The sequence below is a fragment of the Candoia aspera genome, chromosome 7 (genome assembly GCF_035149785.1).
Source record: "Candoia aspera isolate rCanAsp1 chromosome 7, rCanAsp1.hap2, whole genome shotgun sequence".
In the NCBI taxonomy this organism is placed as follows: domain Eukaryota; kingdom Metazoa; phylum Chordata; class Lepidosauria; order Squamata; family Boidae; genus Candoia; species Candoia aspera.
The window spans coordinates 22,703,427-22,729,105 of record NC_086159.1 but is presented as its reverse complement, the minus strand read 5'-3'; the positions used below and the strand labels follow the sequence as shown (position 1 = coordinate 22,729,105).

Sequence of the window (25,679 nt, the reverse complement as noted above, 5' to 3'; positions counted from 1 at the left end):
GTACTATCTTTAAGAAATTTTGGTAAACAATTAGATACATAGCCATACACATTTATCACCCCTTAAATGAAAACTAACTGGAGAAGCAAATCATAAGTAGCAAAGAGAACTATATCAATTTAATCCACCGTTGTGGATTCAGCTGCCAATGTCAAAGTTTCAGCACCGCGGACAGCGCCACGGTGCCCCTACGAATTTTGCGTCTGGGTGGAGTGATGCCCAACCACCTTGAATTGGCACTGAAGTGTTTCAGTGTCGGGCAACGGGATCTTAATAGTCACTGTTCCCGGTGGGGTAAAATGTGAATTGAGACTCACATTGAGCGAGGTTGCTTCCCTGATGCCACCATCTGCCTTACCGTAAATCCCACAGAATTCCGGGGAATTCCTGGCAAGTAAACTTAAGAACTACACTTAAATGTCACGTTTATCCATAAACCCGGAAAAAGAAGCAAATTGCTGAGTTCCTAGTGCCTGCTTTCTTCAAATAAATTGTACGATGCTTTGAATCACAGAACAGGAAATAACAATAGCTGGTTTCCCTACAACGCCGGGAACTACAAACAAGCCCAACGTGTTGTGCGAATGCGACTGAACGGGCTTCCTACCCACTTCAACAGTATATCAGTTTAGCTCAGCCAACAGCCTCCTTGCTGTACCGGAGCAGGAGGAGAAGAAGGAGTGATATTCACACAACCAGGGTAAAGCCATTTAAATGATGTGCGTCTGCGCCTTAGCAGTCTGAGGACTGCTATCGAATTTTCTCTCTACCCCATTTCTTGGGGGACGGGGAGCGTTTCTAGGAGTCTCTGAACACACACGGTTCTCAAAGCAGCTAGAAGTCCGTTAAAAAAACTAAGCAAAATGGATACATCACCCGGAAGTAACCAGCACTACCCCGCAACGCAAGAACCGCAAAAGCCATTGTCAAATCAATTTGAGGGCGAGAGTTATTCTTACGTTCCCGTTTGGATTCTGTTTCCCTCCACCACTCACAGTGGGATAGGTCACGTGCGAAAGTTTCCCCCAACCTGGTATCTTCCGGGTGTGCTGGATTCCATTCCCCATCGTCCCCAGACGGCCTCGACATTGGCGCTGGAGTCCAGCGCGATTGGAAGGCTCCAAATTGAAGGAAGGAGGCGGCATCGGGAATCGCCACCCCCAGATGGGAGAAATCCGTCCCCAGCAAATGCCCCATTAGTTCTCCCCGGCCCAGAAGCAACTGCGCAACCCCACCGCCCCGCTCCTAAAAGGTGCGCTTAGGCAGCTGAGTAGATCCTGTCGGGGAACCTCCACCTCCTCCGAGAGAGATCTTGCAGGGCCAGGAGAGCTTCGGGTCGCTCGCAGGGCGGAGAGAGATGGAGCCGTCGGAGAAGCAGCGGTCTCCGGATAAGGCTCGGAAAGGAGGAGAGCGGGGCGCTACGCTGAGTCTCACCTTCGCCCTGAGCAACAGGAGGAAAACCGACACCTCCAAGGCAGTTCGAGTTTTCGAGGTACTTCTGTGGAAAGTGCTGTCTTACACCAACAGGTTCACGCGCTGCGTGTTCTAAAGGGAACAGCCTTTAAAGCTTGGGGTTCTGTGCGTCCCAGTTTGAAGGGATGGAAGGAAAAAGAAAGGGGGGATCTTCTCCAATCCGAGAGCCGGATGAATGCCAATTCCACTGGGAATGATAATGGAAGGAAACAGGTTGTGGAAAACTGGCATTGAAAGCACCTCCTCATATACTTTTCCTCAACTGTATAGTTCAGGATATGTTGGATTCTCTGCTGTGTGGTATTATAGAAGTAGATACCCTGCCCATTCAGAAGGCAAATGGTAAGGGAAAATCGTATTAATTTTTTTCAGGGCATTTGGATTTTTCTCAGGAAGACTCAACCATGCTCTTCTGATGTCTCATACACATTCATTCAATACTGTTGATGCTCTCTTAACTCGTTACATTAAATTTCCATCCTGGATTTCCTCCAAGGAGTTCAAGGCAGCATAGATGCCTTCCCCATTATGTTATCTTAATGACAGTCCTGTGGGATGGCTTTAACAGAGAAAGTATGACTAGCCCAAGCTTTCCTTTGTAGCTAGGTGGGGATTTGAATCTAGTCCTAATTCCTTTACTGTAACACCATACCTCCAACAGGACTTCCGTAGGTCTATGACTGTTTTTGTATCCTTTCTCTTTTATGAAGTCCACTATAATGGACTTCATAAGTGATTTGGTCTTAGCCCCAGAAAAATTGGCAAGGCATGGCACCTGCCAGGTTTAAACCCATCTTTACCTTTTCCCCATCTTAGCACTCTTCATCTTGAAGGCGAAGAAGAGAACCAAAAAGCATAATTCACACTGTCATCTTCCCAGTGCTACTCCCAGGAGTAACTAGTCTTTTCTGAGCTGTTGCATATCTACAGGCAAAAGATACAACTGCCTTAAGGCTCAGTTCACACTCTGCACACCCTGAAGCACCTTTGGGAGATCAAATTCAAAGCACTTCTACGGATCTATTATGGGGGTGTGTGGATATATCTTCTACTCTGTGTGAAAATAAACAAAAATATTATTAATTGTTTATCAGGGGAGTGATTAATATTTTGGGAAGTGTTTCAAGTATTATAGGGGAATACTCTTGGAAGAAAAAGTAGGTTTACACTTTTATTTACTTTCACAAGCTAAAGTGGTAAAATATATTTCTTCCCATGATGGGCTTTTATAGATGTTCGAAGCTAAAATCCATCATTTTGAAACCAGACCAGCTAGAATATCTAAGAATGCTGATGGCGACCTTGAATTTTTTGTAAGATGTGAAGTTCAGGACTGTGAGGTTAGCAGTCTTTTAAATTCCTTGAAGAGGGTGGCAGAGGATGTGGAAGCTATCAGAGAAGAAAAAGGTACGCAATGAAAAGCTTTTACCTTCTTCCTTCCTTCTTCATTGTACACCAAGGGTTACTAACTGTAATGAAACCAACATGCTTAGATTTTAAAAAGTCATCAGCCAGAGTTTTAAAGATAATATGTGATCCAAGGGCCATGTTTTGTCTGCACGATAGTTTCTTTATGTGGGTTTCAATTCTATTTATTACTGTAGCAAAATGTTATCCTGATGATCTTTTATAAAAATATTTTTATAAAATAAAAGCATTGGTTGACCTGGACTATAAAACAGCAATATAAAAAGTATTATCACAAAAGCAGATCTATAGCATAATTATATCTGGAGATGAAGATACTCTTCTAGGGTAGCAGATTGCTGTTTTTATAAATGCTCAGTGCCACTCCCAGGAGTAACTGATCTTTCTTCTGAGCTGTTGTACAATTATGGGCCACAGTCACTATATTGTATGTATAGTTCTGCAATCTGGAGCACTTTTTGCCTATCAGTGAGCAAATTTGCTACCACCTGCCCCTCTGACTCTCCATGTTGCCCCAGTTTATCTTTTTTTCTGGGCGCATAAACACACTTCCAAAGGAAGCATTGATCTGCATCTGTCGTATTGATTGATTGATTGATCGATTTTACTTGTAAGCCTCCCAACAAGCAAAGGTCTTGATTGATTACATAGGAACACTGAGATTATATTAATTAACTCCTACATAGTCCCTTAGCTGGTAAACTCAAGTACTGGATTATTTTCGTAAGATCTCATTTTTCAACATCTTTGCCTGACTGTATAGCTTGAGCCTATCTACAGAAATGTTAGAACTACCAACTACAACTACCAGAATTTCTAGACCATTTGGCTTTGGGGGTTTGTAGGGTCAACACCTCTGAAGGCACCAGGTTGATACCACTGAACAAATGAACTACTGTTGCTACTCCCAGGGAACCTGTAGATGTCACATTCTTACAGTGTGCAATCGATACTATTGCCAACAGCCCCATGGTTCCCAAAGAAAATAAGAGATCTTGACTACTGCCATCATCTGATCACCAAGTTTGACCCTGATCTGAATTGTGACCACCCGGTAAGTTATGCTTACACTGTTCCAAATTATTTAGGCTTGGAGTTACCAAGGTCCCTATCAAATCTTGTACAAATAATAAAACAGAGGCTACTTGGTACAATATTTAACCATCCAGTTGAAGATAGTTGCTCTTTTGTTTTTCCTTGGCATAATTACTCTTCTTACAACCACTGTTCATGATGTAGATTGAACAGAGGCTTGTCACACTCATGTTTCTCTGTAAATGTCAGTTGAGAAACTACATATCTATCTCCATCTCCATCTCTCTTTAATGAAGCAGAAATTATGGTGATGGAGCTTATGTGGTGGAAAGGAGATGAAACTGAAACAATAGGTGCTTGCAAATCCAGGTGGTTTTACACATGTTCCACTGAAAGTGAAATAAGAACTGGGTAGAGACTCTTCCTGTGCCAAAACATCGAGAAATTGGTGTTTTTAGTTTCAGCTGTTGAACCAAATTGAACAAAAGGTTATTTCCTCCCTATTTATAGCCAAGGAAAACAACAAACTCCCAATGTGAGTTTGGTTTCATACACTGCCTTCAGTTTAACACTGAAAGGCAAGGCAAAGCCCACCTACATAAAACAAGTCAGTAAATCATTTGTCATGTCTCTGTTACTCATCTTTTTAAGGATGAATGCAGACTCTTTGAAATCATCTATCCCAATGTTAACTTAAGTTTCAGATTTTTTAACATTCTCCCCTTATTGTCACAACTGAATTCAAGCACTGAGGATTTGGGGTTGAATTGTTTGGACTTTAGCAAGCAGCATTTTCCTTCCTCTTCTAGGGTTATGCTGACCCAGAATATAGGAGAAGGAGGGCTTTTATTGCTGACCTGGCATTTAACTACAGACAGTAAGTGCAGCAAATTAATAATTGAACAAAACTGTAAGCTTTATGTACCTTCATCCCTGCAAATGTTTAAGGTACCCAAAATAGGTTGTGGCTCCACTCCTTTTCAGTGTGCAGCCCTGATATGTTACACAAAGCCTGGTGCAGTTCTCAAGCCAACAGTTGTGTACCTCCTGCCTTAAAGTTTGAGCACTGTGTTGCTTCATTAAAGATCTGTGGCTTCCTGCGTGTTCAGCATTACTTGACAAAATACCCTAAGAAAAACCATCAAGAACTAGTATTTGTGAGAGATTGTGGGGAGGCTGAGAAAAGAATGGAAGAGAACACAGACATAAAAAATTGGGAGGGAAAAGCAGTGGGTGAATCAGTTGACAGCTTATCTCGTAAATGAGAACTCAGCCCAAGTGCAGAGAAATCTGGGAAGAAGCATTTGGAAGTATTCAGAGACTCCACTTTAAGTAGCTCACTATAAATGAGGCTGGGAAGGTCCTATTACAGTTTCTAGGATCCTGTATGTACCCCAACCTAGCATTAAAGATAGGCTGCTGAAATCTGTGTAGTTTCTGCTTCCTTGGTTTTGCCTGGCTGTGTGAAGCTTGACAGTATGGATCCCATGTAATATAAAATATAAAAAGCTAGAAGATCTAATCTATTCTGATTTTCTTTGCCTTTCCAGGGGTGACCCTTTGCCAAGAGTTGAGTACACTGCTCAAGAAACTGCCACTTGGTAAGTGTATGACTTGAACCTACATGGGGAATTGACAATGCCGCTGTCTTCCCCATCTTGCAATTTTCACGTTCATGTAATAATATTTTAGTCTCATTTTGCTCTACCTGTATTGCATTTATTATAAATACTGATTTATGGAACATCTGTATACTCCCTTTCACACCCATAAAGAATATACGTCTTTGCCCATCTTTCCTTAGAAAAAAGAACAGTCCCACTATTGAGGGAAATCAGCTTATTTGTGTATATTTATTTTATTTTAAAATGTTATCTACTGTTCATGTGACCGAATTCTCCAGTCTGCTATCTTTCCAATGTACTGGAATACAACTTTGAATACCCCACACTGGCTGGGGATTATAGGAGTTGTAGTCCATTGATCTGGAGGGCACCAGAGTGGGAATGGCTGGTCTAATATTGCTGGTATAATATTACATTTAAAGCTGGAGATGTGCAAATGGTTCCATTCCGAGTCTGCATTTGATTTTTGAGTGGACTAAACTCTTCACACTAGTGCAGTGTTTTTCAACCTTGGCAACTTTAAGATGCATGGACTTTGACTCCCAGAATTCCTCAGCCAGCCTTAGGTGGCACAACTCTGATTTTTTTAAAAAATGGTGTTCTTTGCTAGCTAATAGTTGTTATTTTCAGGAAAGAAATTTACCAGAAGCTGAGTGGCCTCTACCCCACCCATGCCTGTAAGCAATACCTGGAAGCCTTTCGTCAACTAGAAAAATACTGTGGATACCAAGCTGACTGTATCCCTCAACTCCAAGATGTCTCTGCATTTCTGAAAGGTAAGTTAGAGCAACTGCTGGGGTGGAAACACACTCAAGGAACCTCCAGGCCAAGCATCTTGGCATAGCTCACTAGTACTGATTTCTAGCCCAATTGTTAGCTTTCCCCTCTGAAGGTTTATGCAGCTGAAGGAGCTTGTGATTCTGGGAAGATGTCCAGTACTTGAAATTTGCCAAAGGCCAATAAGCATCTGAACTCCAGGGCTCCCTTCAGAAATCCTTTAGAAACCTAGGTGTTAATTTTTAAAAAGTTATCTTGAACACAATTTCTGGCATAATATTCTCCTCTGAGTTTCATTTTGTTTGTGGATGATAGAACAAGGAAGAAAGCCCTACTCTAGTTGCATTTGGTGCACATCAGAACAATTATAAGAATGTAGGCAACATTTTGAGGGGTTCAGAATAAGGTTCATTTCATCTATTTTGTGGCTGAGTGGGCACAGGATAAAATGAAGCCTGCAAAAGACTTCTACCAAAAGACGCATCTTTGGATCAGGAGTGATGTAACCTTAAGCAGGGTTTCTCAACCAGGGTTCCGTGGAAGCCTAGGGTTCTGCAAGAGATCACTAGGGGTTCCCTGGGAGATCACGATTTATTTTAAAAAATTATTTCAAATTTGGGCAACTTCACATTAAAGAGGTAAGTTTCATTTTTTATTTTTAGTTTAAGAACACTGTTAATGTATATATACACACCTAGGCATGAAATGAATATAATAATTTTGTAATTTCTGGCCTATATTTGAGCCTGAACGTGCAGGTGTTCCCAAGGCCTGAAAAATATTTCAAGGGTTCCTCCAGGGTCAAAAGGTTGAGAACAGCTGCTCTGAAGCCTTAGCAGGAAGAAAAGCCCATAAATGCTCTTAACAGGGTGCTGGTTCCTGCTCCTGTCCCTACTAGCTCCCACTCCTGTGCTGCAAAAGAGGCAGGTGTGGTTGCTTTAAATATCAGAGTTGAAGTGCGCCATTTGTCATTCTGCCTTCAGCTGATCATCATGGATTCAGGAGGACTTTGCTTGACCTCAAAGGGAACCACTAAAGGAGGTGATGATGGTAGCATTTATGGAACCACAGGCTCCATCAAAAGCATGAACCTGATGGAGTCAGTTATACTGAACAGCTTCTTGTTTCATGCCAACATCTTAAGAACACTATTTTTGATATTTGTTGACTTTGAACACTACCAGCTTATAGCCTAATGGTTCCCTCTCTCAGTGTTATCCATTTAGAGAGCAGTGTGGTGTAATGGTTGAGAACTGGCAACAGGGTAACCCACTTTCATCCCTGAAAGTGGGTGACTTTGGGTCAGTGAATCTCTCTTAGCCCAACCTACCTCACAAAAGTTCCTTGAGCTCCTGATCTTTTATGAGAAGATACACAAAAATATCAATCCATTCAAGTAGCCCAGAAATGTCTGTGGGGAGTTTTATCTAAAACAGACAACAACTGGTTACTCAGCAGATTAAGGCAGGGGAAAGATTAGTGTCCTCAGGGATAGCTTCCCCTGTGGGAAGAGGACTTCAGGTCTCCAGGTGTGTGTGGCAGGGGCAGCTCATGCTTAATCCCTGGCATTTCTGAGCAGGCATCACCTTTCTTTTAATTGGTAGAGTTCATTGAAGCAGGGTCTGTGCCTTGAATTCTATTTAAAGATACAGTGGTAGTTAAAGTGCTGGGTAACTGCTAAGATTACTATTTTTATTCATGATAGCAGCAGAGTTCAGAAATGGGAGACTTATGATGAAGCACTCATAATAACAGTTCAGAACTGGAGGATGATCCATTCCAGCATCCAGTTCTGAATCAAGCCATAGATGATATGATAGATTCACCTATCACATCATCTTCAAAAATATAGTATGTCAACAATTTCCACATTAAAAGACTAAGTACACATTTACTAAGTATGAAAATGCAACATGGTTTGCAAAATAGAAAAGGACAATCATATTTTTGGGGAATGCATATATTTTATACCCTGAGTGTCCTCATTCCAGGGCAGAACAAAATGATAAATAATAAAAAGCAATTTATGTAGCAGTATTTATAAGAAATGTATTCTCATTTTGCCTTTGATTCTTGTCATCTTTATAATGTCTCTGGGAAACCAAATCTAAATGAGCCCTACCCTGCTTCCAATTCTTAACTACAGCCCTATTTTTATTGGAAAGCAATCACGGATGAAGTTTTTCATGTGATGCGTCTCTACAAAAACATTTTCAGATGTTGCTTTCCCCCTTGGGGATATCACTGTGAACTTCCTTGTTTTTTCTTACACTCTGGCATGCTGCTCTGCAAAGGGCAATTGCTCTGAGAAGGTTCCAAGATCATTCATCCAAAAGACCACATAGATTCCATTATGAGATGGGAAGTTACAACCCTACAGAAGAATAGAGAGCAAAAGGGAAGGGCCTTACATTAACAAGAAGTGTACGTGTGTGAGAGAGACATTTTCATGGCAAGACAATGCACGGGAAAATGGAATAATAAAGTAGCAGCCGTGCTTGGTAAATCGCATCACTCCTAAGATCCAGTTACTAATAATGCCAGATGGGATGTGGGGAGACCACATTCAGGTCTTCAAACATAGAAGCTCACTGAGCCCATCATCCATCCATTTGTTGCAGGGAAAAACTTGTGGAGGAAACACTGTTCTTACCACTTTGAGCTTCTGGAGGAAAGGCAATATTAAACAATAAAGAGAAGAAAATATGCATTTGTTTAGTTGAGAAAATTTGTAATCTGTTTTTTTATTAATAAAACAGTCTCAGACAGGGATGCAACAAATCCAGTCAATATAACTATTTTACCATAAAACCCAAAATCCACAAAACAGCTTAAAAACTCAAAACACATATTTGTGCAACACAATCATTGATGGCAAACAGAAAGTACAGCAGCAAAAATTTAACTGAAGGCCTGGGTGAATAGCTGCTTCTTCAACTACAGCCAGAAGCTTACAAAAGTCAGTCAGTGGCACCTGTAAATGAACAAGGAGAATATATTATCTTGGATTTCCAGATAGGGAATTCCTGACAAATGTGGCACCTTTGAGAAATAATTCCCCTAGATCTTAATACCCAGGTGAAGACATCAGGGACCTGCAAATCCACTGAGATATAATAACAGTGATTTGAATCATCGTATTTTATTAGACTGAGAATGAGCATTCTCATTCTCATTCCAGAAGATATAACAGGAAATATCCTAGAAAGTGGAATCCTAGTATGTGAACTTGTTGGTGGCATCAGTTAAGCTCCTTGTTTAATGAACATATGCTGATCTGGAAGATATTAATCAAGAGATTAGAGGCAGCAAGGAAGAAAGTGCTTGAAATCACAAAGTGCATGCTATTGTCATCTCATATAATCAAAGTTTAAAATGTTGTGTTAATGAGGTGTGTGGGGGTGAAGATGTTGGGGCTTCATGCTTGCAATAGATTGGCTCTACCTACTTAGAACTATTTCCCTGGCAATAGCATCTTTTGGACCCCAACATTCTCATCTGGCACCAATCTAGTCCTCAGACCAAATAAATTCCATGGTAACTTTTCAATATTAAAAAAATCAATCTGTCATGAGTACTGATGGCGAGCTGGAAGGGGCCTCTATCCAGGGGGGGAAACGCATGCGTAGTACTGAGGAGTTAAGCAGCCATTCAAAGAGACACAGATCAGACCCGCCTTAACCTTTGGGGTTTATATGTCTGGGTTTTTCCCACGCTTCTTCAGTTTGTTAGGATTCTGTTTTATGTAGCAGTAATAAACACTAGAGACCTACTCCTCATCTCAGCGTGATTTCTGACTGTTAGGACACAATCTCATTAATAAGTGGTCAGCAGATTGACCCAAAAATAATGAGGAGCAGGCTCCAAAGTATTGTAAGTGGAGGTCACAGTGAGTGTTTGCAACCCTTTCTTCCTACTATATTCTCTAATTCTTCCTACAAAAGCCACATTAGAGGTTAGAAAATTGACTGACATGGATGCCTGTTTGTGTGTGGAGGTCCAACTGGAAAACAGAAAAAAATATGGGCTTCTCCCTCCCTTGTCTAAAAGGAAGGCCATCTACTCACACCAGAACCTCTCAAGAACTTGCCCTCATTTTCATACAGTAGATATACATTTTGACAGTGGATATGCAGATGTTATTAGTGTCTAGATGTGTTTGGTATCAGGCATATTTTACTGCACTGTAAATTTCTCCTATAGAAAAAACGGGCTTTAGGTTGAGACCAGCTGCAGGGCTACTGTCTCCTCGGGATTTCCTTGCTGCCCTGGCATTTCGTGTCTTTCAGAGCACACAGTACATAAGGCATTTGTCATCACCCATGCATTCCCCAGAACCGTAAGTAGAAGTGAACTGACTGATCAATGTCATGGTTTTCTTGCTGCCGTTTAGATTGTCTAAACCTTCTACTCATCCCATGCACTGGAACTGCCAACCACAGTCCCAAAAGATTGGATGGTTCCAGGTTGAAGAAGGCAAATTCAGCATATCAGTTTTTCCAGGATTGGGGCACAAGGGACGTAATTCTTAAAAAGTAGCTTGGAGACAAAAAGTTGTAGGAAGTATTTCAGATTCTTGCTCACTTGGCACTCACACAGTTATCACTGTCAGCCTCAATCATTTATGATGTGTTCACATGCAACACCCTTTTTTGGCCACACAGTCATTTCTTTTATCCATCAGTTTTTTCAGCCATATTTTATTACATTCTGCTTCTTTTCAACTTTTGACATCAGAATCCAATATCAGCATGTGCACTGCCAAATTCCATCCTCTAAAAAAAAGTTTGTGTAAATTTGTCTAAAGTTTAAACTACACATGGTGCTGATCATGTATAGTCTCACCCTTTAATACTTTGTACTTCTCTTTCTCCCTCTTTTCATCCAACTGCATTCTCTAATAGGAAACCAGTATGGGGAGGGACAAGTATTCTTCCTTCTTTGCCTTCTAGTTTGTTTTCTAGTTTTTTAAAAGTGGAAAAGAAATCAGTATCTTTTTCCAGCCACAGATGGTAGTCTGGGCAGCTGCCAAAGAGAAGATGGAAAAGAATCATTTGTAGTGTAAGCCTAGCTTGAAAAACCCCTTCCTGAATGTAACTGTGCGAATGCATGGGCTTGTATACAGCTCAGTAAAGAGAGGAGTCTTCTCATTCTGATTTCTCATTAAATGTATCTTTGCATCTTCTGTACGGTACTGAATGGTGTTTAGAACAACAATATAAAATGAAACCTCTTCATCAGTACTGCAACCATCTCTTCCTGGGATGGGGTATCTTTGATGAACTATGATACTCAGCGGTGCAAGCCAACACAGCCAAGGTCAATGTTAATATACATTGGCATTTTGGTTTGAGGGGGCCCTGAGCAATCAAGGAGCTCCCAAGATCCTTTTATTGGCTGCCACCCGATTGCTACTGCCCTTCTTTTTTTAAGAAACTAGGCAACCATGGTTCCATGATCACCAATCTTCTGCCCTTGCTGCCTCCTCTTCCTCAGTACAGCTTGCCAGCTTATTGTGTCAGCCAGCCAACTGAGGCTGCAGCTGTGTATGTACATATGAAGAGTCCCCCTTTTAGGGGGAGATGGGCGGTGATAGAAATGTGAATAATAAATAAATAAATAAGTAAGTAAGTAAATAAATAAATAAGTAAATATTGTATGTCCAAGCACAGCAGTGGGCTGAACCAGTCAGCTGCTTGTTTTGGGATGTGCAGCCAGTGAAGGCATTATCGTGGCAAGAGACTCCATCCAGCACTCTCGTTGGCTGTTAAGCCCCAAAACACTGGTTGAGTCATTCATCTAAGTCTTATGTTAGAAAATAAGATATCTTTAAAAATAGCTCATAATGGAGCTGCACCTTCATCTGGCTGGCCACCTTATCAATTTCAGCACGGCTAGGTGTAGGATCATTTGGAGACCTTTCCAAATCAAAAGGTTTTATACCTGTATTTTGATATCTGAACATTTCTGGCCAGTTCCTCAATTGATACATGACTTTATATGCCACATGCGGCCTGCAGTAGTTTTGGACCATCATGGGAACTGATCTATGGAGTCTCCCTTTGGTTTGAATTTGGATTGTGTCTGTTCAGTGCAGTCCTTTGGTAAACATCCAAACTAGGTGGGAAATTGACTCTCACATAGCTTTTGAAATCCACTTTCCACCTGGAGAATGGGTTATGTCAGGATTCCTCAATATAGCAGGAAAGAGGCAGTTGGAACAGCTGCAAGACAGTCCGTATATAGAGTATATGCATGTTCTTTGTGGTGGGATGTGGCAATCAAGAGTTTTCACTTAAAAGCCAGGGACACCATTATGACAACTTTTAACCTGTTTGCTTTGGCAGGGATTGTTGTCACGAACTGCTGGGCCATGTTCCCATGTTGGCTGATAAGGACTTTGCTCAGTTTTCGCAGGTAATTTTGTTGTTCTCATTCTGATGGGAGGAATGCCCATGGCATGGTGCTAGATCACATATTGACCGTGTTCATGGAATAGGCTTGAGCAGTTAAGTCATTAACCCATTTTTCTGAATTGAACAATTCTCTGAACCATAAACTAACACAGCACAATACAGCAAACAAATGAAAACAAACAACTGTAACCAGAGTTAAAACTAATTATGCTTGGCATGTTATGTGAATACCAGAGTGGGAAATTACCAACTCTGCAAGCATCGGTCAAAGCCAATATATCCATTTAGTGAAAAACCTTTCTTGGAAGCTGTCTTCCTTTTTTCCCCCTTGGGATGATTTGTCTAAGCTTGGATCTAGTGCTCCATTCAAGTGTCCTACAATAATTATTTCCTCCTCTGCAATTCCTATTAACATCTGGAAAAATATTTCTATTGTTCAACTCTGCCAGAGAGTATAGCCAATATTGAGTTAGATAGACAAATAGTTTGATCCAATGTCAGGCAGTTTCCTAGCTGACTGCATATATAGCAATTTAGGCCAGATAGGGGACAACCAGAGTTGTTACCTAATGCTACCTACCCAAAGCAGAATTAGTTCTTAGGGTAGAGTTTTGCAAAGCACAGCAGAAGTTGGAGGAAGGCTTGGCAATTTGGCAGAGAAGGTACAGAGAAGCATTTTGCTAAGCAGCTACGTGGATTCTGAACCTCCCTTAAGAAGCCAGAAGGGGACAGTATAATTCTTAAGTCTAAACAAAAGGCTGAGTCTATCTAGACTCTGACAGTACATCCTGTATTCACCATATATTCATATATATTCACTCATGCCCTTGTTATCTCCCATATAGACTATTGCGATGTGCTCTACATGGGGCTGCCCTTGAAGAGTATCTGCAAGCTTCAGCTGGTCCAGAATGCAGCTGCGCGGGCTATTTTTGGCACCCCTAGAAGGGCACACATAACACCTTTGCTACGTGAGCTGCATTGGGTACCAGTTTGCTTCTGGGTTCAATTCAAGGTGTTGGTTATCACCTTCAAAGCCCTACATGGCATGGGACCAGGCTACCTGAGGGACTGCCTCATCCCCACTACATCAACCCGTCACACCCAATCATGCAGAGGAGGCATGCTGCAGACCCCTTTGATAAGAAAATTCTGTCTGGCGGGGTCCAGGAGGCGGGTCTTCTCTGCAGTAGCACCTGCCCTTTGGAACATCTTGCCCCTGGAAGTGAGGTTAGCCCCATCGCTCCTAGCCTTCCAGAAGAATCTGAAGACCTGGCTCTGCCACCGGGCTTGGGGCGGGGAGGAGAATAGTCATACTTGGGGTTGGCTAGTGCCTTGAAGTGCCCCTCCTATGCAAGGACTGAATGAGATGGCAGCCATCTGGACTTTACTTTTATTTAGTAGCTATGTGAAATTGTTTTATAGTGCACTTTTATATTGGAATTTTATTATATATTTACTGTTTTTCTATTATTTTGTTGTAAACCGCCCAGAGTCCCTCCAGTGGGAGGAGATGGGTGGTGACAAATTTGATAGATAGATAAATAAATAAATAAATACAAGTTTGTTTTAAAAAAAATCTCAGGAGGAATGTATTAAGCATAGAAACAAAATATAATCAAGATTTTGGCACAGGGTGGTGTAGAAAGATCAAAATATGGTATTAAAATATCAATTAAAAACATTTTCATCAAGTAATAAGTTTAAAGAGCTTTGGAAAATAATGATGATAACAATAGCAACATCAACAGTGATGATCATGATGATAGATTTCAGCTGATAGAAAAATGTAGCCATAAAGCAAGATTTATTGAGAGCTGGAAAGGCCCTATGGGGAAGGCATTTCCATTGCTATGTCTGGGCCTTTTATTAAGACATGAGATATCTGCTTCAGCAGCTGATTCTAGGTATCAGGAATTAGACTCAAGGAAAACTTTTTTTCTGAATTTTCTGTTCCAGGTGCCAAATTTCCAAGCATAGTCTTGAATCACCATGATAGCAAGCTGTTTGCTCTACTGCCTCAAAAAGCAAAACATCTTGGGACAGCTCTATACCTTCTATTTCTCCAACAATCATATCTTAACTAATCTACAACCATCCTTATTTTTGCAACTGCTCTCCTGAGAACTTTCTAAGGCTTACTTTTACATACCCCCAGATTCCCTTGAGCTTTTATCAGAGTGTCTGGATTTCCATAAGGAGAATGCTCTATATTCTCCATATTTTCAAAGGAACCTACTCTAGAATTTTATAGATAGGAGTGGTGAATGATATTGTAGTTCATAAAAAAATTACACGTTATATCAATGTGACATACTAAATGGGAACCGTGACTTACAATGACAATAGAGCTCCAATTTATATCAATGGGATTATGGTTCCAGTCTGCATTCATCTGAAGGATAACAGGTTGAAGGGGCTGAGCTTTGCATTTTCTAGCAGCAGTTTTAGAATTAGCCCAATCTGCTTGGTATATATTTGTTAGATCTGATCTGATCTGATCTGATCTGATCTGATCTAAAGGCTGCCTAACTCCAAAATTACTCAGTTTACAATTTAAAAATAGAAAAAACAATAAAGACTCTGAAGCACCCAGACAACAATATTCCATCTTTTGAAAAATTCCACAGCTACTCTATCCTAAGGCCTGGGAGAACAGCCACATTTTAAAGACCACCAGAATATCATAAGGGTGGGGGTCCCATGGATTTTTGGGGGTGGAGACAGATATCAATCCAGAAGGCAGGTGCCACGACAGGGAAGGCACACTTCCTGGGTCATGATAGATGGCATAGTTTAATTGAAGGACCTGAAGTGCACCAGCTCTGCCTGATATTAATATGAGCAGAATGAGGATGAGCAGAAACCATGGGAGACAGGAGGTCTCTCAAATAACCTGGCCCTGTAACATGACAGACTTTATAGGTGACAACAAGCACTTGAACTGTCCCTGGGAGCTCACTGGTAACCAGTGCGGCTTGCAGAGCAGTGGTGTTAAATGGGCATATTGAAGCATGCCCAACACTGCCTGGGCCACTGCATTCTGGACCAGCTGATAGTACCATAACTTTCTGGACAACAACAGGAGCAGCAGCAGCTAATAATGGCAAACGGTCTCCTGTTATACCCTCTTTTTAAATGCTGCACAGGCCATTTTCATTTTCAGCTGTTGCCTGGGTTGGGCTGAGCAATGTTGGGTTAAATTGCTTTTAGGATAAACAATCTGATTTGCAGCTCTGCACTGATGTTGCCAGATGTTCAAATCACATGGGGTGGATTAGGAAGGTATTTCATATTAGAAAGTATATGCTCCACTTCCATACATTCTTTTTCTTGGCTAAACAAGAATCCAGATATGAAGTACTGGCTCTACATTTTGTTATTAACAATCATGAAATAATAAATTGACCTGAGGGAAGTTGCAGGCAGACCAAACCATACAGATGTTTATCCTAAAGATGACAACCTTGCTTTCAGTATAAACATTCCTGGGAAAAGACTGTGTTCTCAAAAGCAAATTCATGGAGGATGGGTCCAGCAATTGCCATTAGGCATAGAGACCTCTGTGTTCCAGGGAACTATACAGTAGCTCTGATCAGTTGGTGAAAGACAAGGTTGTGAGAGATCTTTTGGCTTCTGCACCTACTTAACTGACCACTGTCAGCAAAAGTATACTGGATTAAATGGAGACACTTTCTGAATTGAACACTTGTTTGTGGTTAGTTCACATGAGAACGGTCTGCATCTTCTAGCCACTTCCTAATTAATTGTTCCTTATTAAATTACAGACAGGGGGATTTTTACAGCATATTGTTTAATTTTTTTCCCCTTGGCTAGTGTGGGGTGCTGCTTGAATGGTCAGTGGTGTCCTTGGGGGCAGGGGTACCAAGGGGAAAAAGAATGGCAGAAGCAACATTGCAGCATCACAGTGCAAGCCCTGCCCCTTTTGTACGTGCAATGTGATGTTGCACACACACACTAGAGGGGCAGAGTGTGTGACATTCTGATGAAAACAGCAAGTTCCTGAAGGTGCCACTGAAAATAGTATAACTCTGCTATTCCTGTTTGCCTATTCTCCTGTTTCTTTTTATTCTATTTTTTCCCTTTTAACCAAGAAGATTTGACTCTGAAAGGCTTTTATGGGATGGAATGGAAACATGGCTTATAACTTGAATAAAAACCACTATGCTTGATTTAGGATATCGGACTGGCTTCTCTTGGAGCATCTGATGCTGACATTGAAAAATTATCAACAGTGAGTATACATCACATTTCCACAGCAGAAATACAATGCCAAAGGATCCACATGTACTATATGAGATATGCACATGAATAGAACATATTCAACTCTTTCCAAAGAGCCAGGACATATTGTTATTTTCTGCCAGAAAATCCAAATTGTGCTGTCCTTACAGACACATGGAGAAAGAGGGAGGGAGGGAGGAAGAATCATCATGTCTAGTTCTTGCAAAATGCTATCACATTATAGCAGTGTTTCTCAACCTTGGCAGCTTGAAAGTGTGTGGACATGCTGGCTGGAGAATTCTGAGAGTTGAAGTCCACATATCTTAAAGTTGCTGAGGTTGAGAAACACTGCATTATATCATCCCCTCCCCCCCACCCCCCATGGCCAACATCTAGAACCCAAGCATATCTAGCACTGCTTTCTCCAGGCTACTGCCCTTCAGCATGTTGGCCATGCAGACAGGACTTGTTTTCTAATATACCTGGAAGTGGCTAAGTTGGAGAAAGTGGGTTAGATAGATGCAATTCCCACTGAACTACATTTGCATTTTCCCTTCTCCTTTACAGGACTGAACTTTGGTGGCCCCAGTTCAGCTAGTGGCTATTGTGCTGTTGTTGTTTTCCCAAAATGCATCAAATATTGTATCAAGTAGAGGTACAGTGAAAAAAATCAAAAGGTTGCCAACACAATACTGTCTCACACCAGCAAAGAAGTATCAAGGCAAATGAACAAGCAACTCCACTGACCCAGGGATTACTGGTTGTAAATACTGGATTGAGGACTGGAAAGGTTTACTTACTCCAGACAAGTTCTCATAATATGTTTCTTCTTCTTCTTCTTCTTCTTCTTCTTCTTCTTCTTCTTCTTCTTCTTCTTCTTCTTCTTCTTCTTCTTCTTCTTCTTCTTCTTCTTCTTCTTCCTCTTCCTCTTCCTCTTCCTCTTCCTCTTCCTCTTCCTCTTCCTCTTCCTCTTCTCTCTTCTTAGTTCTATTGGTTTACAGTTGAGTTTGGCCTCTGCAAACAAAATGAAACTGTCAAAGCCTATGGAGCAGGTCTCCTCTCTTCCTATGGGGAACTGATAGTAAGTTTTTACAAGTATTTTTGTCTGAGTTTTGTCTTCCCTAGAAACATCAACAGCTTAGAAGTCTGCAACATTTAGCAATAGACAGGCATTACCAGAAATGAACATCGGAGGGTAGCACAGAGCCAGATGCTCTTGGATTTATTTTCAAATGAAATAAAACTCTTCATGGGGTCTTAAGGATGAACAAAGGACTTGCCATCAGGGAATGAAGGAATGAAGGAATGAAGGCTCATATTGGTCATTGTTTCAGTGTCGTATTTAAAATACGTGGCTTGGATTCATATTTAGTCATACATAGAATAGATCCATTAAAATAAATGTAACCGGAAGTGTCCAGGGGGGGTGGGGGTGGGGTGTAACAACCTTTTTTCATGACAACCCTTTCTATGTACAATGCATAAGCAACACATGGAGAAAGGGGCAGGACCTCAACTGTCATCTTGATTTCTTTGATGTCCCCTCTGCCCCACCCCTGTGGATGCCTCTGAATTAAGTTCTGATTTAACTATTCTTTGGGTGACTTAATATATAGACATAGTGGAATCAAGGGAAGTTAATTTTTTCCCCAAATTAGTAAAACTTATAGTAATTCAACGAAGTAGATGGGATTTACAGTAAGTCATGCCTACTTTAAATCCCATTGCTTTTAATGCACCTGTTTTAAATGCAATGCATTTTTACAGAGATATAAAGTGCTGGCCACTTATATCTCTGGGTTTAATATTTACCTCGCTCGCTACTAGCTATGCTGGCTGAGAATTACAGAGGATGGAGTCCAACATATCTTCAGGGCACCACTTTTGGTGGAAGATTTCACTTGGCAGTCCTAGCTGAAGTTGTCCAGAATGATTCCAGTGGTATCATTGCTTTTAAATATATCTGTTTATAAAGCAAGGGCTAGGTAGTGTTTTTAAGAGAAGGCAAATTTCAGAGTTCGTTTTCAAGTATCATTGGCCTAGAAACTCAGTTTTGTCCTTCAAAATGGGAGGCGAAATTTAAACACACTCTATCTGAACCCATAACTTCCATGAAAGCATTGCCAGTGAATGTGATGTCTCTTGAACTTTAGAAAACTGCCCAACACATTCAGTTTTGCACTATATTTTTACTGTATGTTCAGCTGTTCTGCATTATATACAGTGAATTTTATGTTAACACCCAGGCTGGAGTTGAGCCCATGTACAGTAAAATGTAATGGCCCATAGTTCACAGTTGGCAGGCCTTTCTCCTCTGCATGCTTCGTTTGCTGAAAAACAAACCTCCCTTAACTGCGAAAGGTTATATTGGGTCATCAAGCATTTTTAAAGCATAACTTCCCACAGCAAAGAATGAAGGATTCTGAAAGGAAGCCGGGTCCGAGATGATAAAAACTTTTCAACATGTATTCGTAAGCCTTGAGCATAATGTACCTATATATTATTACGAATGCATCTGGTTTAGATCTAAGGAATATTCACAGGGATAATTGACTATAGATCATGCAACTACAAACTAAGTAATTGAGCTTCAGTCCAGCTAAAATTTAGTATTTGGAAGGGAATTAAGGCTGCTTTCCCCCTAAATTTCCTATTCCAGCTTCAGGAGAAATTGTAAGTTTCAAAAGGTAAAGATGCCCTCGGGCCAGCTTGACTCCTGGTGATTCCTGTATAGGACCACAGGCAGGCATGCGGTCTTCTTGGCAGCAGTTTCCTGCTGTCTTCTTTAGGGATAGTTTTTCAGCCTCCCAGTTTAACTTACACCCTTGGAATTCCCTAGTAATATCCATCCAGCTACAACTAGATCTGATCCTGCAGAGCTTCTGAGCATGAAGAAAATCAGGCAGTGGTCCAATGCCAAATGAGAAACCAGAAGAGTTTCAGATATGACTTTCCCAGCTTTGACACAACATAAATTGAATCTGGGCTTTACTGATTCATATTAGGATCCACCCCATCACCATTTCTAGAAAGATGTCCTCTTCATCTCTTCCTTCCTTTTCATGAATGCTTCCAATAAGAGTCATAATATGTGGGCATAAGCAGGGACAATGTCTCTCTGGAGCAGTTTTTCATAACCTGGACACCTTCCAGATTCATGGACTTCAACTGACTTCAGCAATGGCCATTCCGCCTGGGAATCCTGGAAATTGAGGACCATGTATCTGGAGAGTGCCTAGGTTGGGGAAGTCTACATTGAAGGCTGCTTTTTTCCCTTTCTGGCACTTAAGAACACAATAACCACAGTGATCCAAATACCAGGAAGCTTGGCTAATATACAGTACTATGCTGTGCACATTTTGGAAACATGTCCTTTGGAACTACACAGGCATGAGCATAGCACCTCCCTATTGCTAATTAAAGCAGCCACATATTTTTTTATGCAAGACCAAAAAACCATGTTTGCTAGAAGAGTCGCATTAGTTGATTGGGGAATGATATTGTTTAGATTCTATAGCATGATGGGTAATGTAACAGAGCCAATTTGGTGTAGTGGTTAAGGCACCAGACTAGAAATCGGGAAACTGTGAGTTCTAGTCCTGCCATGAAGCCAGCTAGGTGACCTTGGGCCAGTCATTCTCTCTCAGCCCTTGGAAGGAGGCAGTGGCAAACCACGTCTGAAATCTTGCCAAGAAAATTGCAGGGATTAGTCTAGGCAGCCACTAGGAGTCAAAAACTGACTTGAAGGGACAAAAAACAAATAAACAAGCAAAAAATGTAACAGATTTCCAAATTCAAAATAGAGCTTTAAAATGAAAATCCAACACTTTTACAGTTTTGATGAGAAATAAGTTTCGCTTAACCTTGTTCCATCTTATCTGTCTTTAAAAATGTACAAAGCTAGACATTAGAAATGAGCAAATCAAGTGAATCTGAATTCTGAAAAAGCTGAAATAAATGCTGGCTTGCATGAAAAAACTGTTTCTATGACATGGGGAAGCGAAATTTTAAAAAACATCTTTCCTTGAAGTTCCATAGATTTCATAAGTGGAAATTCACTCTGCCTTCCTATATCCATTCATTTCATCCCTTTTGATGCTCCAAATTATCTATTGTATTGTTAACAGCACTGACTTAAATCTAAATTGAATTCTACTGTTGTTCTTTACTAAAAGTATGCTTTATCAGAAAAGCCAGAATATAAACCCTTTGATCCAGATGTGATGGTGGTCCAACCTTATCATGACCAGACCTTCCAGCCCATTTACTTCGTAGCAGAATGTTTTGAAAATGCAAAGTCTCAGCTCCAGTAAGTATAAAGATGGTATATGCATATAACCAGATTAGGATGATCTGGGGTTAGATCATGAGTGCACAATCTTCAATCCCTAGATGTCCATGATTAAATGTAGTCTACAGAGCTCTTGTTCTTTTTATTAATTTGTATTGCTTTTTAATTAATAACAGAAGAAAGAAACAAAACACAAAAGACAAAAATAATACATTTAGCCTACAGAGCTCTTATGAAGTTGATGCTGAGTTGTAATTTTTAGTCTGAGGGAAGAAAAAACTATTAGATGTATGGGAGTAATCATTAACAATATTTGACAATTTAATGAAACGTTAATTAAATTTAAACTTCATTTAAAACAAAGTTATTCTCCCAGTTCCAATAACTTTTTCTGGCCTTATCCACTTTTTGGCATGACCTCAATGTGACTCTCAAGGTGAGTGGAGCCCCCAACTAAAAAAGCTGTGCAATCTTGGTTTAGAACTTTTTCATCAACATGTAGCAGGGATCCCTGGTCTTTATAGGCTGTTGGTATTAGTACATTTGGAGTTTGTAAACATACTGAGGATGCAATTATAAATTAATTGCTGGTGTGACGCATTCACAGAATTATTCCCATGGTGGGCATAACCTGTTACAAAGCACTGATGCACTACCACAAAGCCTTATGCCGGTTTCTCTGGCCCCTCCCTTCCCTAGAACATTTTGTGCTATCTATGTTTACATGCTGTCCTAACAGTGAGACACACACTGAGACGAGGAGTAGTTCTCTAGTGTTTATTACTGCTACATAAACAGAATCCTAACAAACTGAATAAGCGTGGGAAAAACCCAGACATATAAACCCCAAAAGCTAAGGTGGGCCTGATCTGTGTCTCTTTGAATGGCTGCTTAATTCCTCAGTACTACGCATGCGTTTTCCCCCCTGGATAGAGGCCCCCTCCTGCTCACCATCATTACTCATGACACATGCCCTACTTTCTGGGCAGCTGGACATACTTCCAAATGAAGCACCGGGGTGCAGCCATTCGTCTATTTTGTTTTCCAAGAAAGGGGTCCCAGATGACTTCTTGGAAATAAAGGTTATATCAGGGCCTTTCCATTTTTTTTAACCTTTAAAGATCGTTATTAAAAAGTCTAATGAGATATGTAGATTATTTCTATATGTGGATCAAAGGGAAGGGAAAAAAGACAGAGTAAGTTTCCACTCATAGATAGCACACTCATCCTCAAAAAATCAAAACCATAATGAGTATTTTCTTGGTAAATATTAAGGCCAATCTTGCTTTGCCAGAAAGTGCTAGAGGCAATGGTACATTATGCTGTCATGCAATTGGAAAAGACTTTTTTTTCTTCAGACCAGATATCCATCCTTTGTTATTGCTTTCCACAGGAAATATGCTCTTACAATCAAGAAGCCTTTTCCTCTTCACTACAACCCCATCACCTGCAGCGTGGAAGTTCTTGATTCACCACAGAAAGTATCAGAAATTGCCACTCACTTGAAAGAGGAACTAATCACTCTCTGTAATGTTTTGGAAAAGCTTTCATAAAATAATTGACCTAATTTATAGTATGTATAAGACAATCATTAGAACAGTGCTAGAGTGAGGATCTTGTCCTCATTTAAATTGTCTGCAGCACTGGAAAAAATGAGTAGGTAGTCAAATCCATTTCAAAATAGAAAGTCAGTGAAATGTTTTGCCAAACAAGGGAACAAGAAGCCCTGTGAATTTCAAATCAGCCATTTTCTAGGAAATTTTCAATGATAATTTGTCTCGTTCTTGCAGTACATTTTAGGTGCACTCCTAGAAAACAGATTTACTCCTATAAAACAAATTTACACAAACAGGTCATTTGTGTTCCTTTATTCCCTTGGTTTTCTTGGTGTAGCCCTGCATGACTAGATCAAAGGCCCATCTGAGCCATCAATCTGGGATGGCCAAATGCCCCTGCAAGGTCCACCAGGCCATGTTCTCCAGGAACTGGGGTTGCGAAGAATACATCTTCTTAGGATTTATGTTTTGTTTTTTATCAGTGTTATTATCAATATCATCACCCTTTGCATCCTGCCTAGTAATAGGATCCTCTGGGTGACGAAACAAATAAAATAGAAGGGTACTGACAAAACAAGAACAATATATAATTCTAAACATGAACATTTTATATAAAAGTGTCTGCAGTAAAACAGGAAAGCAAAAACCATGAAAAGTTTAAATAATCATTGCAAATTAAACTTAATCTGGTAGCCTGATTCTTGGTGGGAGTGGGGGAGAGTTCTTCATGCAACAAACATAAAGAAGGTCCCAGTGGACCTCTCTGGGGAAGGTGTTCCATAGTTAGTTGCCACCATGAAAAAGGCTTTCTGAACTTGACAGTTCATGACTACAAGTAGTCCTCCCTTAATGATCGCAATTGGGACTGGCATTTTGGTTGCTAAGCAATGTAGTCATTAAGCGAATCCAACCAGATTTTAAGACTTTTTTTGCTGTGGTTGTTAAGCAAATCACCACAGGCATTAAGTGAACCAAGTGGTTGTTAAGCGAATCACATGGTTCCCTATTGATTTTGCTTGCCAGAAGCCGGCCAGGAAGGTAAAAAATGACAATCACATGACTACAGGATGCTGCGATGGTCATAAATGCGAACTGGTTGCCAAGAGCCCAAATTGTGATCATGTGATCACAGGGATGCTGCAATGGTTGTAAGTGTGAGGACAGATCATAAGTCGGTTTCTTCAGCACCATCGTAAGTCTGAGCCATCACTAAACAAATGGTTGTTGAGGACTACCTGTAAATAGTGATTGGCAAATCTGTCCTTCATGAGTTTATGTCATTAATCCAATAGTAGATTAGTGGAATAGCTCTTACTAATTTTGCCTTTGCTGGAATAGTATCTTCTTTTATTTTTTCAGATGGGCCTTTAATGTTTCTAGTTGCAGACCAAATTCATTTTGCCTACCTGTATATCCATCCTTTTGTTGAGATTATTTGATCTCTAAAGCATGCTGATTTGTCTTGCCAGTTCATCCAGTAATACTGTATGGTTATTTATCTTAAGTTGTAAGCGAATGTCTGACACTAAATAAATGCATCACCTGAAAGCTCATCCAGAATTCATAACATAAGAAGCAAAATCGTGTGCTCAGTCTCATGAGGTTGCTTCATTGTCAGATCAAGAACTTTTTACATATATAATTGTTATTAAAAGTTTTAAGAACAATAATAAGAACTCCTACAAACTAAATTAGAACAGAGAAAATGAAACAGGAGGAGAGAAATAACAGGAAAAGCTAAAAGTGCAGTAGGAAAAGAAAATAGAAGAAAGTAGGAAAAAAAGAGCAAGATATAAAGATATAAAGAAGTAGCTTCTGGTATTCTTCACAGCAGTTATCAGTACAATTATATTTTAACCTCTGTCTCTAAAGTTACATCATGACTCTCTTCTTTCTATAATCTATCCTGTCTAATCATCAAAACCATAAATCACGAGTTCATTTTTTTCATTTTTCCACAAAGGGGAAAATGTCCATAAGGGGTTTCTAGTCACCAATAAATGTAGATAGTGTCTTTTCTCTAATCAAAGAAGTCAATTTATCCATCTCAACAACTTCTGTCAATTTTGCCAACCATTCCTCCATAGTGGGTAGTGCTGAATCTTTCCATCTTTGTGCATACAGAAATGTGGCCACAGCAATCGTATGTTGAAATAATCTTCCATGGCTTTTTTCTAACTGTTTATCCATCAATCCTAAAAGGAGAAGTTCTGGCTTCAACGGAATATTAATCTTTAAGATCCTCTGTATCAATGTATGAATTTGAATCCAAACTTTTAAAGCTTTTTTACATGTCCCTCAAGTATCATTTTGTAAAAATTCTCTTTGAGATCATAACATAATGTATATTTCAACCCTTTTAACCACATATTTTCCCATTGGTCTATCTGTATATTATAACCAAAATTCTTAGCCCTCTTTATCATATATTCTTTAACCTGTTCTTCCTCTGTTTCTAATTTCAACAAAAGTTTATACATTTTAGCAATTACATGTTCATCATTGGTGCACAATTGTACTCCAAATTCTGTCTTATTTTGCTCCATACCATAAGTCTTTTTATCCATTTTTTAATCTTTCTGATAACTGTAAATGGGAAAAACATTGACAAATCCTTCTGCCATTACTTGTTCCCTTGATTTAATCTTACATTCCCCTTTATGATTTTCTAATAATTCTCAGTATGTTAACCATTTGTCTTTGCGTGCTGTTTCTCTTCTCTGAAATGCTTCTTGTGCTGAGATCCACAGAGATGTTTTTTGGGCACAACCTGGGTTTATATCTATTCCATATTCTCAATATGGCACATATAATAAAATTATTTTTAAAATCC

The 25,679-nt window shown here is 40.1% G+C and overlaps 1 protein-coding gene across 1 annotated transcript; it reads left to right on the top strand.

Annotated features, from left to right (window-relative positions):
* The first annotated feature begins 1,357 nt into the window (after nt 1-1,357).
* Nucleotides 1,358-22,843, top strand: LOC134501471 (tyrosine 3-monooxygenase-like). Its single transcript, XM_063309312.1, has 12 exons — nt 1,358-1,492; nt 2,706-2,880; nt 3,867-3,955; nt 4,746-4,813; nt 5,487-5,537; nt 6,192-6,337; nt 10,542-10,677; nt 12,686-12,755; nt 16,953-17,009; nt 17,985-18,080; nt 21,175-21,308; nt 22,684-22,843. Exons 1-12 carry the CDS (start codon nt 1,358-1,360, stop codon nt 22,841-22,843), a joined length of 1,317 nt encoding a protein of 438 aa, XP_063165382.1.
* The last annotated feature ends 2,836 nt before the right edge of the window (nt 22,844-25,679 follow it).